The following is a 16,900-nucleotide window of genomic DNA, read 5'->3' as shown; positions in this document are numbered from 1 at the left end:
CTGATGTTGTACTGCTATCATAGAGATATAGTGATTAGGCATGAGAAAGGTATCTTAATGTTTTGTAGGCTGGCTAGTCATCTACTAGTCTTTGGCAGGGTATATCATACATAGTATAGATTACTGCAACAGTGATCTACCTGAGCATGTATTGTTATGGTAAGATCATTTACGCAGTCATACTTTCCCTTGGGAATGAAACTGTACTGAGTTCTCCTACCGTGTCATTGGTGTTTGATACCTGTTTGGTTTCTAATTTGAAGTGTTTTTTCATCCTGCAAAGACTATCTCCAATGAGATTTCATCTGTGAGTGAAGCAGAGGTTGTGCTGCTCTCAGTGTCTGTGTCATACTTAAGGGATGAAAACATTTCAGTGAAGCAGTCTAATTCTTCCTCCTTAATCTCTGAGTCCTCGTCCCTCACTGGTGGAGGATTCCCTCTTTCTGTTAACAGAGGGTATTTCAGTCTGAGGTTTGATCTGAAGTTGGCTGCAAGCTCCACAGGATCTTAAGGAATCCTTGAACCATGGTGATCTATGTGACGCCCCAACACTGACCCAGTAATCAAGGAGCCTCAATCCTCACCACTGGCAACAGTGAGGGAATGTACACACTGGGAGGATGGCAAGTACACACACAGTAAAGTGCAATTTTCTTTAAGAGCACACAGAGACCACAGTCAATCTGGCGCTGGTTTCTCCCTCTTTCTCCAGATCCCCAGTAAGACTCCCCACTGGCGTAGCTATAGAGCTGAGTCCTTAACCAGGGTTCCAAGCCAAGTCCTCCAACTGTCTCTCTGTCCACCCAGTGCTTCGGGTCCCTGGCCAAGTAGCTGAGATGCACACTCATGAAGTTTGTTTCTTTCACGCACACACACACACACACACACACACACACACACACACACACACACACACCTGGCAAAGGCTGGCACAGGTTTATAGCCTGTCTCAGACTACAGGGGTACCAGGTGTTCCCATTCTTGGATGATTTGCTACTAACCTCTCAGAACAAGAATCAACTGATCCAGCAGACTGACATTTTACTCCAGTTGCTTCATAGCTTGGGTGTAACAGTCAGCGTTCTCAAGAGCCAGCTAAATCCAACTCAGTCTTTAGAATTCAGTGGATGCCACTTGGACACAATAGACCAGATGGCTACCATACCACACTCCAGGATTCTTTCACTTCAAAAAATAGTGAATCATGTCTTGGCTCATTCCTCACCTCCAGTGAGACTGATTCTAAAACTACTAGGGGTTATTGATTCAACAATCACTTTTGTCCCTTTTTCATGTGAGAATTCAGTGGACAGTGTCAGTCTAGTTGTCCCACTTATATCAGTCCTTTAACACCTCCATCAGATAACTCCAGTGTGCAGGACTACTGACATTTGGTTGGTGTCTTCCCCAGACTTATTCGAGGGTTACCCATTCTATCTTCCTCTTCCCATAGCTGTGGTCACCGCGGATGCTTCACTTTTAGTGAGGTGGGGGCATTACAAAGTGAAGACTGTTAAAGATTCTTGGACACCACAGGAGGCTAATCTTCGCATCTTCATTCTGGAGATGAGAACAGTCTTACTAGCATTGCAGACATTTCAAGATTCTCTGCCAGAAGGTGTGATTTCCATATAGACAGAGAGGCAGACATGTCAATAGTCTGGGGCATCAAAAAAAAACAAGTGGAACCCGATCTTATCCTCTTTGTTGAAGCCATGAGACGATGGCAATGGGTGATGACTTCCCAGAGTTTTCTTGCAGAAATGCATATTCTGGGAGCTTCCAGTGTAATGCAGACAAGCTAAGCAGAAAGATTCTTCTGCTTCATGAGTGGTCCTGCAATCAGACAGCAGGGATTGAAATTTTCCATCACTGGAACCATCCTTGCTATGACCTGTTTGCAGATGACCTCAACAACATTTGCTGCAATTACTTTGCCCTCATCCCTCCTCAGGGTCAGTCACAGGAGGAACTGTCTGATCCACAACTGGCTTCCAGCTTTACTATACACCTTTCCCCATTCTCATTTATCAGAAAGTTCATTCAGAAGGCCATAAGGCACATGGCAAAAGTAATCCTCTTTGCCCCTTATTGACCCTGACAGGTTTGGCACCTGTACCTATGGCTTCACCTATTTATGTCTTCCCTGGATATTGTGTCTCAAAGACCAGATCTCCTGTCCCATGCATCCAGATATCCTCTCCCTGATCCAGACACCTTGACACTAGCTACTTGGTTCCTTCATTTTAAATGATGACCAAAAATGCCAGGTTTTCAGATTTAGTAGTACACATTCTATCAACTTCATAGAAATATAGTGCTATAATGGTATATCGAAGTAAATGGAAAAGGTTTGCCATCTGGGCTGTAGAAAACAGATTAGATTCATTTTGTGCCCTTCTTCCTTCAATATTAATTTTTTTTATCAGAACTGTTTCACAAAAGTTACAGTTCCTCCACTGTAAAATTACAGTTAAGCAACTGTTTCACATAGACCATAATCAGACACCTATAGCCTCTTTAAAAGTCTCTAACGTCGTTCTCATGGGAACCTTTCTTGTTAGACCGTCCATAAGAGATCGTGTATCCCCCTTGAGATATTATAGTAATGTTTCAGGCCTTTGTACAATCCCCCTTTTTACCAGCAGCTTCAGTAGACTTAAAATATTTAACATGAATTGTCAGCCAAGACAATCTCATAATCCCAGGCCCTTTCTTGCAAACAACCATGTTTGACTTTCCACAAGGATGGAGTTTTCTTAAAACCAAATCCTCCTTTTATTCCTAAGGTGGCATCCAAATCAAATATCAGTCAGTCCATAAATCTTGCCATTCTCTTCACAAATTTTTCAAACAAAAGAGAGTAAGTGTTACTTCTGCTTGACGTTCATAGACAGCTATCTTCACAGAACAAAGGATTTCAGAAATCGAATCAGTTTTTTGTTGCATTTTCAAAAATTAAGTTAGTGTGTGGTGTATCCAAGGTCATTTTTAGACTATCAAATTGCATTTTATTTGTTCATGACAAGTTGGGTTTACCACAATCTAAAAGACCAACAGCTCATTTGATAAGGTCAGTGGCAACTTCTACAGCTTTTCAACAGAATTTGCTTATTAATGAAGGAAGGATATTCCTGAGAACAGCAGAGCCAAAGGAGGAGCTTGATCTAAATTGTACATTTAGCTTATGAGACACAAAGGTATGGATAGTAGACCATGTTGCAGCAGCACAAATCTCATTAATAAGCAAATTCTGTTGAAAAGCTGTAGAAGTTGCCACTGACCTTATCAAATGAGCTGTTGGTCTTTTAGATAATGGTAAACCCAACTTGTCATGAACAAATAAAATGCAATTTGATAGTCGTCTAAGAATGACCTTGGATACACCACACACTAACTTAATTTTTGAAAATGCAACAAAAAACTGATTTGATTTCTGAATCCTTTGTTCTGTGAAGATAGTTGTCTATGAACGTCAAGCAGATGTAACACTTACTCTCTTTTGTTTGAAAAATTAACTACACAGTACACAAAACAGAAACCAGTTAAGAAAATACTTCAGTTAGAGGAATCAGTGAACTTATAGCAATTTATAAGTGCTAAATATAAATAAATACATTTATAGCAAATATTTCATCATTATTAACACCATTGCATTGCAATATGTTTTACACACACACAGTCACCCCACATATGTGTGGTTACAGTATACAATAGCAAACTCATATGAGGGAATGCTTTTCAGGAATGTGAAAAAAGCAAGTGGTCATATGAGCAAACATTTTTCTTTTAAATTGTGATTTTGCCGAAGCTTTTTGTATGAAATCCTGTTGCTGCAGGGTAAAGGAATTTGCCCTTATCCCACTGTTATGCAGTCTCAGAGCTGGTATATATAATTTGGAGGGGGTGTGGGGGGTGCAGAGGGGCTTGCCCTCTGCAAAAGCATTACTTTTAGTCTGTCCAGTTTTCAGTCATTGTAGTTTTGCTCTACAATGATAACACTTTTTTGTTTGCTCTTTTAATATTTCATGAGACAGTCATAATCTATATATATATATATATATATATATATATATATATATATATATATATATATATAAAAGCAAAGTCCCCAGATAGTTCGACTGGGCAGTGTTATCCCCTTTTCAGCACATGCCTAGGGAGAAGAGCTCCAGTTACAGAGTAAGCAATTTTATACAGTAGAGAAAAATGTAAGACTTAAAATGTACACTATGGATATGCAGTAACTGAAAGGCAACAATACTAGAGAAAATGTGCAGTCAGTAAAATATAGAGTCATTACATATGAATACAAGACAAACTGGCATATACAGTGAGGTTTAAAATGTGAAAATACAATCTTACTCTCTCATTTCTCCTACCCATAAATGTATGTGAGGAAAGGTGAGTAGTGTATGTGTATTTGTTAGGTGATAAAGGGAAAAGAAAGTTATAGTGAAGTTGAGGTAGATGTAGAAGGTAATGAGCAAGATGGAATTTTACTGGAGGTGAAAATGCTTGTCGGGTTAAGCAGAGAAAGTAAAAGCAGTAAGGGAAAAGGGACAGAAAGCAGTAGGAAATTTACATTGAGAGTTTACAAAATTTCAGAGGGTGTTCAAATATTCTGAGTTTAAACAGTGGAACATAATAGAATACTCTTTCTATTTAATATTTATGAATTGTTACAAATCCATTAGTTATAAATGAAGTATTTTCTTCATTGGTTTCTTTCTTGTGATAATTCCAATTAATTGACATAGTTGAGTGCTGTTTCACTAACCCATTTTTTTTTGAGGACCAGGCAGTTATACAAAGATACTAGCATTTTATTTTAAATTTGTATTAAATGAATTTAAAAAGTTTTAAAATAAAACAATTTTATTTTGCTCTGAAACTTCCTAAGTTGTTTTATGTTTTTCTTCTCTTCCTTCTTACTCCTTGCAGGTGGGTGGTCTCCCCAGCTAGTCTTGGCTGGTTGATTTCCTCTAGGTTTGGCAAGGGTACACTAATATATCACATGATAGTTGTGGAAATGCAGCTCTTAATTGTTGGATTTTGATTTGGTGTAGAATGCTTGCTCGTGGATAGGGGTTGGACCACTTGGCACTTGGGAGGAACATACTTGTGCATTTGACAGTTTACATCCCAATGATCATCAGCTTGGAAAGCAGAGTAATCCAGCTTTAGGATGCATCAATGAGGATACTCTTTTTAGATCATTTAATTTATAAGAACTGTTCTGTTGGATTTTTGTCAAAATCCTTCTTGATCGCTCATGAATATCTTCCTACCCATCTCTCCATGGGTGGGTGGTCCCAGCAGCCAGCACTCACTACTGATGTTCCCCTCATTTGGTCAAGTTTAAGCTAAGTTGTTTGTTTTTTAGCACTGAGATGCCAGATCTCATTGCGGATTCTTGATCAATGGGAAGGTGCATGCTACTGGCACGGGGTCAAACTGGCCTGCACAGGAGAGGAGTGTGCTTCTTTAGTCAATATGGTTGCATCATCACAGCATGCAATCATCCCAGAGCACAAGAACTTTCAAAACAATCCAGATTCTGATTGGCGGAATGGATTAATCCGTATACAGGACCAATCATGGAAGGTGTCAGAAAATTGATAACATAAGAACATATATATTGTCTGTTGTAGACATTTTGCATAGCCATACCTTTCAGCTGTCCAGATTCCATAGAATGTCCAAGTTTATGCCTCATATTTTTGGTCTGCTTGTAAGATTTTATTTTTTTGGCAAGTCATTGAGGACTAACGTCACGGAAAGCAACCCCATGCAACAAGGACCACCATGATGTACCGAAGCCTCCACTAAAAGTAAATAGTCAAAAACACGTTAAACAACTTTATTAAAGTAAATAAAAAAATAAAATGTTTAAGTGCTTTTGTACAATAAACAATTCCGGTAGATTTCATCAGAACAGGAAGCAATGTACTCAACAATTTTAGTAGCTGCACATTATCAGTAAAGTAAGCTCAATTTAAGGGGACAGGCACTAAAACAAGAGACTGGCATTGTAACGCTACACTATCCAAATGAATCTTAAAAATTAAAAGATGATAAATTATCAGAAGGAAAACAAATGATCAACCACGGATAATGCATGAAAATGAAAGTACTAGATGATAAATAACAGATGAATGAAAAAATAGGTGGTCCGTGTCACAAGACATTGCTTTCCTAGTATTGTTTTTCATGCAGTTTACCACCTTGATGTCAGAGTGTTCAATCTCGCCGTTTGTTCTTACACACGGGTTCGGAGCCGATCCTCGGCTCCGAGTCGGCACCGCATAGCAAAGCTCTGCATCTAAGAGAAGCTCGAGACCAGGCTATATCCCACAATCCTCCCTGCCATTACTTAGATCTAGTTTGCCGCTGCAACAGGTCACATCGCTACAGAGAGCTCGGACCAGAGATTTAGTTGTTAGACAGATAAGATGGTCTTTTTTCTTCTTTTTCTTCTTTCAAAAGTTATTATTCTCCTATAGTTTTTTGTGGATATTTTATATTTCTATACTATAGTGTGTTTGTGTGTATATTATAGTTTGTTTTGTTATAGGTTTCCCTTTGGGGCCTACCCTTACTTAACAGTAAATTCTTTTAAACCTAAACTGTTAAACTTTAAATACCTCTCTTTAAGTTATGTCTGAAAAAGCCAAGTCTGGTTTCAAAAGGTGTCAGTGTGGACAGAAAATGTCCATCACTGACAACCACACTTCCTGCGTCTACTGTCTTGGCCCTCTCCACTTGCAAGAGGATTGCTCTATTTGCCATTCCTTCAGTGGGAGGGTCATAACAGATAGACGCAGGAAACTTATTGATAGGGGGCTTCTTAAGCCTGCCTTCCAAGAGGCCTTGGACAAGTCTGACCAGGCTTCTAAGTCTTCGAAGGGTCGAAGATGTCGGAGCCCATGTCATCGGCTCCGAGCACATCTTCTAGAGTTCGTTCGCCGGTTCCACAGACTTCGGGGCCGAGCGTCGAACGTTTGTCTCTCACTGAGCCCCAGGTCTTGGAACCGGTGTCGGAACTACCACCACCGTCTATTCTTCGGTCGGTGCCATCTTCGGCCCCTTCGACCCGATCTTCCAGACCATTATCTGATACTGATGTGGATTGTGTCGTGCAGAAACTTATGGAGAACACGGCCCTTTCCAAATTGATTGCAGTTTCCTCCCAGTTGGTGTCGAAACTAGAAGGCCTTCCTTTATCTCCAACAGGTCCTCCTTCGAGACCCATCCAGTCTTCGGAGCCGGAAGAGGATAAGCCGATGATAGTGGAGCCCTCAGTGCCGAAAACGTCCATTGCACGATCGACACCATTTACCTCGACTCCATCGGAACCGACTAGTCGACGATCTCTCCTTGGTTCCGGGACCGAGAGTCGTACCGACCTTTCGGTTCCGACTCTCCCTCTCGGGGCCTCGGCGCAGATCGGCTTGGCTCCGTCCTCGGGGTCGAGACCCATGGGCCCCTTGTCTCGGATTCTTCCATGTTCTTCGGAACCGGGGGAGTCCTCGACCCGAGGTTCAGGGGTTTTTGACCTTATGAGGAAGGTTTTGTCTACACAGACAAACCACTACATCGGACGCATCTTCTCCCTCCCTTAAGGAGATGCTCTCTGTTTCTGTTCCCACGACACATCCAAAGCGTGGAGCACCATTGTCTCAGCCATCCCTAGAGGATGCCCCCTGTTCCTCGGAGGCCTCACCGAATCCCTCCGATGAGGTCCCGAGGAAAAGATTGTGCAAGAGGAGGCACTTAGACTCCCACAGGAATCTCTAACTTATGACACTGACTTGGATGAGTCAGAGGGGTCTAAAATCCCCTCCGAGGATGTCTCATTTGCGGACATCTTGGAGATATTAAAACAGAGGGGTGATTGGCAGTCCCTAGCCTCCACTGAGGACGAGTCAGTGTTGCTGAAGGCATTTGGTGCTCAACCTTCTACCTCCTGGGTTACTCCGCCCTTTGATGAGTTAATGGATTTGATTGCTCGAAGGGCGTGGGAGACACCGGACACAGTGGGAACCGGTCCCTCGAAAACCAAGTAAATTTATTACTGCTTCCCAGGACAAGACCTATCTCACAAAAGGAGTCCCCATTGACGCTATGGTGGTGGCCGCAGCCACTAAAAAGGAGATGTCGGAGTCTTCCTCTTCTGTTCCTCCTCCTAATAAGGATTCTAGGACTATGGACAGATACAGGAAGCGCATTTTTAGTTCAGCAACTTTTTCCATGTGTTCGCTAAACTATTTGACACATTATACACGACTACAGAGGGATCTCATCAAGGAGCTGAGCGATACCCTTCAGGGTAACACAGATGCTGCTGTTTCAGATAAGGTGACAGCACAACTTAACACCCTTACCTCCGTAGTGAACTCGTCCATGAGGCTCATCTCGTATGCAGCTGAAGGGTCGAGTAGGGCCGCAGCTTCAGCGATTGCTCTAAGAAGACAATCCTGGATGCGGCTGTGCTCTTTTGCGGAAGCCTTCAAGTCTTCTTTCACCAACGCCCCCTTTGATGGTGCCACTCTTTTTGGGCCCAAAGTGAAAGAGACATTAACTCAGTGTGAGCAGTAAGGAAAGACTCTGTCTGCTGTCGGAGTCCGTTTTTCCGTTCCATCCAGACCATACCCCAAAGGGCAACGAGGCGGAAAAATGTGGTTCTGTAGAACTCCGGGATCTTTCCAGGCCACACAGAGTGAACCACCCCCAGAGGCAGAGGGGGGGGGGGCAGACATGGAAGACGCTGCCCCAGCGGCAGAGGGGGTCCGCAGAACCAAGGCGACAGGGAATACTATCCCTGGTAAGCCTTTCCAGCACTCCTGAATGGGGGCCCGACTGTCCTGCTCTGGAGGCAGTCGGGGGTCGCTTGGCTTTATACCCACAGGCCTGGCAAACTCTCACCTCAGACTCCTGGGTAAAAAGCATTGTAACCAGAGGATACAAAATACCCCTTATGTCAACTCCACCCCAACAAAGAAGGTCTCCAGATGTGCCACCCCGTCTGCGAGACCAAGCAGCAATAGAAATTTCAAAGCTGCTCAAAAAAAGAGTCATTCAGCCAGTCCCGGTGGACCAAAAAGGATCCGGAACTTACTCAAGGTTCTTTTTAGTTCCGAAAAAGACAGGGGACTGGAGACCCATTTTGGATCTCAGCAATCTCAATACCTTCGTGAAGAAGGAAAAGTTCCGGATGGTCATGCTTCAATCGATCCTTCCATTTTTACAGAAGGACGACTGGATGTGCTCGATAGATCTCAAGGACGCGTACTACCACATCAAGATGGCCAGAACGTCCAGAGATCACCTGCCCTTCCAGCTGGGAGTCAGTCATTTTCAATTTCGAGCCCTGCCCTTTGGGCTCACCTCAGCCCCCAGGGTATTCACCAAATGCATGGCAGTGGTAGCGTCTCACTTGAGATGTCTAGGATTCCGGGTGTTTCCCTATCTGGATGACTGGCTCCTCACCACCACCACCGAGCGTCTCCTCATGCAAGCAAGAAACTATACAGTCAACCTTTGTTCCCACCTAGGGATTTCCATAAACTTCAAAAAATCTGTCTTACTGCCCTCACAGCATATTTCATTTATCGGAGCGGACCTAGATACGCGTTTAACATTGATAAAGCTCCCTCAAGTAAGGGCTTCATCCCTCAAGGAACAGGTTCTTCTTCTGCTGCAATGCAGGAAAGCCCCGGCCAAATTGGTGTTGAAAGTTTTGGGACTCATGGCAGCGTCCCTGATTGCGGTTCCCATGGGAAGGTTGCACATGAGACTCCTCCAATGGCGCTGTTCATGCAGTGGTCGTTCCAACAGTTACCCCTAAAGTACGAGATCCTGATAACAGATTCTTGCAAGCGAGACCTCTCATGGTGGGTGTCCAGCCAGGATCTCACTATGGGTCTTCCATTTGTTCTACCAAATCCGACAGCCACTATAACCACGGACGCTTCCCTGATAGGGTGGGGGGGAGTTTTTCAGGGAAGAACAGTCCAAGGGGAATGGTCCAACATCGAGTACAACCTGTACATAAATGTTCTGGAAATGAGGGCGGTGTTCTTGGCGTTGCAACACTTTCAAACCCTCCTACCTCTAGGGACAGTAGCAGTTCAGACAGACAACATGTCTGTAGTCTGGTACATAAACAAACAAAGGGGAACCAGATCTTACTCATTATGCAGGGAGGCCATGAGAATTTGGCAATGGGCAGAGTCCACGGGACGCTTTCTGATAGCAACGCACATCCTGGGGTCATCCAACGTCATTGCGGACAGGTTGAGCAGAGCCATCCTGTTACCTCATGAGTGGTCCCTCAAACTACAAGTGGCGGAAAGAATTTTGCGCAAATGGGGCCAGCCTTGCTGCAATCTATTCGCCTCCCCGATGAATACCATATGCAGAAGCTATTTTGCCCTTCTACCCCCTCCAGGGGATGTCCCCAGGGACGCACTGATACACGATTGGCCCCCGGGTCTCCTATATGCATTCCCACCTATCCCCTTGATTCCCAGATTTCTCCAGAAAGCCATGAATCTGGAAAGGACAATTATACTCATAGCCCCATTCTGGCCTCGACAGATATGTTTCCCCTTTCTTCGAGCCCATCAAACAGAGGAACCTTGGATCCTGGACCCAGTACCAGATCTACTGACACATTCATCGGGAGTTCCTCACCCGTCTCTTCTATCCCTCAAACTAGCAGCTTGGCTGCTCCACTTCCCTGCCTAGCCAGGTCTGATCTACTTTCTCCGGCAGTGCAGCGCATTTTGGTTGCCTCTCATAAGGCTTCCACCACAAAACTCTACAACAATAAATGGAAACGCTTTGTGTACTGGGCATCTAGTCAACACTTGGACCCCCTGGTTGCTCCTTTACATAAAGTTCTAGAATTTTTTTCCATCCTTTTCCATGAAGGGGCCTCTACTTCCACATTAAGAGTGCAGTTGGCTGCCATATCCAACTTCCATGTTGGTGAGGACGGTTCTTCTATTATGTCCCACAGGCTTTGTAAAGCTTTTATGAAAGGTTCCTTCCATCTTCGACCTCCCGTCAGAGACCCTTTATTCCCAAGGAATTTAAATTTGTTGTCACAACTAATGTTACCACCTTTCGAACCAGCCTCTTCTTGCCCCCTGAAGTTTCTGTTGTGGAAGACTCTTTTTCTTGTAGCAGTTACTTCAGCTCGGAGAGTGTCAGAGCTGCAAGCACTGTCAATTAAACTGCCTTACTTAATTTTTCACCCAGATAGAGTTTCTTTACAAACAAATCCGTCCTTCCTTCCTAAGGTATGTTCTGTCATAAATATTAATCAGTCCATTGAACTCACTACTTTCTTCAAGAACCATACCAGCAAGTTGGAATATATGTTGCACAAGTTAGATGTCCACAGACAACTCAGATTTTATTTAGACAGGACTAAAGACTACAGAAAAACAGATCAACTTTTTGTTGCATTTGCAGACAATAAAAAGGGCACGGCAGTTACAAAACGTACACTTTCTAAATGGCTTACTGATTGTATAGCCTTTGTGTATTCTAAGTCAAATCAGGCCTTACCCACCAAACCAAAAGGCCATTCTACTAGGTCCGTCTCCACTTCCTTGGCTCATGCAGCTCGCCTGCCTTTGGACACGATTTGTGCAGCAGCCACATGTTCTAAACCACATACTTTCATCGCTCATTATAGGGTTGACAAAACCTCCAAAGACAGGACATCCTTTGGTTCCACTGTGCTCAGGAATGTTCTTCCATGAGTCACTCAGGGTGACGGAGCTAGGGACGCTACCCGTGTGTAAGAACAAACGGCGAGATTGAACACTCTCACATAAAAAATTTATGTTCTTACCATAACGTTCCATGTGGAGTGTTCATCTCACCTTTGTTCTTACATTTCCCCCCCTTCCCTCCCTCACGTGTTTGGAAGAACGAGTAGGACTAGAGTCTGGTCCACATGTCTTTACCTCTTCCAGGTATGTTTCGTTACCCTTAGTTGATGTGTCAGTGAGATGGTGTCTCTAAATTTCTTCTTTTGTGGCAGTATGTAGCCTTAGCGCCTCAGGGTTATTGTTAGTCTGGTTTGCTTGCAAACTAGATCTGAGTAATGGCAGGGAGGATTGTGGGATATAGCCTGGTCTCGAGCTTCTCTTAGATGCAGAGCTTTGCTATGGCGGTGCCGACACAGAGCCGAGGATCCGCTCCGAACCCGTGTGTAAGAACAAAGGCGAGATGAACACTCCACATGGAACATTATGGTAAGAACATAACTTCTTTTTTTTGTTTAGTAAGATTGAAGTCATGATTTAATAACAGACATTTGAGTTTCAGGGTGTATTCTTCAGAAACTGCATGCTAATGCAGACTATGAATTAAGTTAAGAGCAATGTTTAAAAATTGCCCCTTTGGGTCTTTGTCCTCTCATTATTTTAGGCTTTGGTCAGAATTCTTGTGCTAAGAGGGGGATGTACATAACTCTTCTTTTTCAGATGACGTCACTCCTTTGCGTTTGTTCAACCAAGATGAATGTGGTATACTAATACTAGCCAGTGGCAGTATTGGAAATAAGAAAAAATATTAATTTAATTGCAGGGAATTTTTTCCAGATGAATTTCCAAGTATGATTAGATGTATAAATTTTGTAGTCAAGTGTCAGAACTTATTTACATCTTGTTGATTTTTTTCCCTGCAGTTTGGCATGGTTGATGTTGATGGATATCTCAGTTTATGGCTGACAAACTGGAAGCACATGCAGCCTGCTGGAAGTATACCCAAGCCATACCAGGTAAGAATGGTGGATGCATGTATGTATCTGTCTGTAAATTAAATTATGCTTGTTGTCAGGATCTGCAGTGAATGTCCATGTTCATTTTTCAGACATGGCAGTGTCATAACAAAAGTGCCAATGATTTTGTTTTCGTTGGCTCATCTTCCTTAATAGCAACTGCTGGACAGTCAACGGACAACAGGTAAGGCACATGATTATTAATTTTAGGTTATGCAAAAAGGTGACTGTCAAGAGGCTAGTTTTTTTAGAGAATGCTGCATGTTGTTCTTTTGTCAGTAATTTTCTTTATTTCTGTACATTGTTTCTTCCCTATCCTAATTACATATTCTAGAATTAGTTTAATCAATAGTGAAGTGGTTCTGCATGGGTTGTTAAAGCATTACTTGGTGTGTGTGTTTCTGTGTCGGTGTCTGTCTGTTTAAAAAATATTACTGTGACAGTAATTGCCATGTGTGTTTGAGGTCTTGTTTATGGAAAATGTAGACTGGTAGACAGTTTTAATCATTGTTCCCATACATCTGTATTTTGTACTTCTAATGGGAGTGACCAAGTCAGTTCCCACCCAGTTGGTCATAGGGGAGGGGGTGGAGTTTTAATATTTGTTCGACTTTTTTACTTATTGTTGGACTTTTCAAACATTTTGGAAAACATTTTTAACCTCTGTTGTTAACTTGCAAATTATACCAGTCATAAAAGTTGCATGGAAATGATTTCACCACACCCACGAGCACACCAAGTCATTCGTACCACAACATCTTAAATGTTAACAATAAAAATGAAAACTCAACCCCTTCCCCTCCCCATGACCAATTGGCAGGAACTGACTTGTTACCTATTAGAAGATGAATAAATACCAGGTTGATTTGCTTGTTATACTCAAGTCTACTAAGCAGCGCACATCTGCCCGAAAAGTTTTTTAACTTGTGACTGAGTTCCAGAGTACTTTTCTCACACTGCTATTTTATTCATCACAACTGGAAGAAGCAGTGAGCATACAATTACCCAGAAGGACAACCCAGTAAGACAACCTCAAACAGGATAGTCATAGCATAGCCAGGTTGAAATCCAGAAGGTAGGAATTACTTCTACAGAGGCCATTGGCTATCTATCAGGTACAGTGAGTGAGTAATCCTTTTCACTGTTGAAAAGAAATGGAAAGCTAAGCATGTTAGGTACTCCTCATATTTCTTTGGACAGGAGTAGTTTGCTGGGTCTGGCTCAGGGTTTAATTTAGGTTATTGATCCTTCTTGTAAAGTAGTTTCTGGTAAAAGCAAGAGGGATACATGTTTTTTATCACTGATTTCTGATTCAGACTCTCACTCAGAGGAGAGCTCTGTTTCTGATTCTCCCCATGGGAGTTTCTTTCTCTGAGACTGTTGCTAGAAAGAGCCTGTGTTTTCAGTGGGAGAACACTGAGGTTTTTCATTCCCAAGAAAATACTGTTTGTTCTAACAGAAGGATTTTCCGGAACCTGCACCCTTTCTTTGCTGTTCTGTTTGCTTTAGGAGGATGGGTGTGTGTCACTGCCTGCAGTTTTCCGGATAGTCAGCCAGCTTACCCCTAAAAAGGCAGAAGTTCCTCAGTCTTTTAAATGTTTATACACTATTCCCAAACCTGACCCTCCAGCTGTAGCTTTAGTAGTTGATCCCACTGCTGCTATGCACTTGGTTAATTCCAGTCCTGCTCTTTCTGACAAGGAAATGATTGTTAAATATGGGAAAAAAATGTATACTTGCAACTTTGATATTCAGAAGCTTGAATTGTGAGACTTGTATGTTAGTTCTGACTAATTTTGAAAATATGAGGAATGTTTAATCTGCAGTTTCTCTTTGTGAAGAAAATTCTGCTTTAAATAATGTAGTTTCCTCTGTTGCACAAGTCACTACTCATTGTTTACAGTGAGTGTATGACTTTCTTAATACACCTTCCAAGGCTATGGCTACTGGTATTTTTTTAGGTGGTTTGCATGCCTCCATTCTCCAGAACCTCCCAGATGATGATAAAAATTTAATTTTAAATTCACCTTTGGATAGAGATAAAGTATTTGATCCCTTTTCTGCAGAGATGAACAAAACATGTGATGGAATGGGTAAGCTGATCCAGGGAATCTATGATTTTCTTCAACCTCCTTTTCCAAATTTTCCAAGGGACTTTCTAACTCCTCATCCACTTTTGGCAAAAAAAGCAGAGTGATAATTCGCAATAAAGTACAGGTAAACACGTTTAGGAATAAATGACACGAGGGCTCCAAAAAGAAGCCTTGAACCTCCCAAAACCAAGGATAGCCAACAAGTCTGAATGAATGTTCAACAACTGTTGTAACCCCTCTCCCAAATCTGACCCCTTTTTTCTTCCATAAAGTCTGAGTCTCCATTTTCTCTTTGGTTGCAGATAGTTTTAGACAAATGGATTCTGAAAAATCATTCATCAAGGTTAAAAGTGTCAGTGGGAGGAAATTCCTCCTTTCAATGGGTCATTCCTTGTCATACAGATGAAACTCCTGTTTCCACTGGTTCTTCATTACATACTGTCCCTTGGAGTGATAGGACTAGTTCCTCCTTCCCAGGTGGGGAAGGGTTTTTATTCAAGCATGTTCCTAGTGCCAAAGAAAGAAATAAAATGCTTGGAAACCAGTTCCAGATCTTTCTTTCCTAAACCTATTTGTGATGGTCCCCAAATTCAAAATTGTTACTTCACACCCTTTTACTACTACTACTTCCTCTTTTTAGTTTCCTTCAGCTCTGGACTTAAAGGTGCTTATCATCACATCCATATTCATCCAGACATGAGATGTTCCTTATCAGTTCCTTGCCTTACCCTTTGGGCTATCCATTGCACCAAGAGAGTTCACAAAGTGTCTAGCTCCAGTTATAGCTCATTACAGGCTACAGGATATCCACATTTTTCCATATTTCCATATTTTGATGACTTGCTTATCTTTGCAGAGACTTTAAGTGTCAGAAATCTCTCTCTCGGGTGAGAGATCTGTTGCACAAGCTGGGATTTCAAGAAAATATTCAAAACTTTCTCGACTCCTTCACACAGGATTGTGTTCCTGGGATGTCAGATATACAACTCTGTTCAAACAGCCTTTCTTCCACAGGAAAAAAAATCCATTTTTAGATGTATTTCTACGGTTTTCCACTCTAGACTTCGGTCTCAACAAGGGAATACCTCAGGATTTTTGGTCTCATGGCTACTATGGTTCTAATGAACCCCCGGCAAGACTCCATATGAGAAAGATGCAGTAGTATCTGAAGTCTGTTTGGTCCAAGACAAACAACCTTTGTCTTTTCTTAATCCTAGTGCTGGGGTATATCAGAAAATAAATCATTTGGTGGAGACAGCCAATATCTTTTAATACAGGTCTCCCCTTTTCCCTCCCTCTTCCAAAGCAGTCAGTCACCACAGATGCCTCATATTTTGCATGGGGGGGAGCAGTTTCAGGAGGGATAAAAGTGCAGGGTATTTGGAACATTAAGGACAAATGCAAGCACATAAACATCAAGGAGATGCTTGCCCTGATCAAGGCACTCCACTCTCTGAATCAGCTTTGGTCCCTGAGACCTCTTCAAGTTGTTACAGAATATACCACAGTCATGTGGTGCAACAGGTAAGGAGTAACCAGGTTGTACCCCCTTTGCAGACTCTCCATGTAAGCTTGGGATATAGCTTCACAATGCAGTCTTACTCTACAGGCATCCTACATTCCATCAGAGCAAAACTGTGTAGCAGACAAGATGAGCAGATCCAGGGCAGATCTCCATGAACGGAAACTAGATCGGGGTCTTCCAAGGTTTAATCAGTCTGTGAGGACTTCCTCAGGTAGACCTCTTTGCCTCCTATCTGAACAGTCAGCTGGCAAGATTCTGTTCCAGGACTCCATGTAAGAAGGCCTGAAAGTCAGATGCCTCCTCTTTTCTTTGGACAGGAATTTGCTTGTGTGCTTTTCCAGCCTTTCAGCTGATATCCAGGGTACTTCTGAAGATTCAGAAAGAATCCTCCAAGATCATTGTGGTAAATCCCTTCTAACCTAGGCAACCATGGGTCTGTCTTGTAGAAATGGGTAGGGGCAATTACCACAAGCTTCCTCA

The 16,900-nt window shown here is 42.5% G+C and overlaps 1 protein-coding gene across 1 annotated transcript in view; it reads left to right on the top strand.

The window, feature by feature from the left end:
• DMXL1 (Dmx like 1) overlaps positions 1–16,900 on the top strand; it is a 2,737,735-nt gene that overhangs the window by 2,367,843 nt on the left and 352,992 nt on the right. The window contains exons 43-44 of the mRNA XM_044059165.1: positions 12,710–12,802; positions 12,895–12,986. Coding sequence (XP_043915100.1) covers positions 12,710–12,802; positions 12,895–12,986 — 185 coding nt within the window. The remainder of the gene's footprint in view (positions 1–12,709; positions 12,803–12,894; positions 12,987–16,900) is intronic.

The sequence above is a fragment of the Protopterus annectens genome, chromosome 17.part0 (genome assembly GCF_019279795.1).
Source record: "Protopterus annectens isolate FY-2018-M chromosome 17.part0, PAN1.0, whole genome shotgun sequence".
Classification (NCBI taxonomy): domain Eukaryota; kingdom Metazoa; phylum Chordata; order Ceratodontiformes; family Protopteridae; genus Protopterus; species Protopterus annectens.
This window is presented reverse-complemented; position numbering and strand designations above follow the sequence as displayed.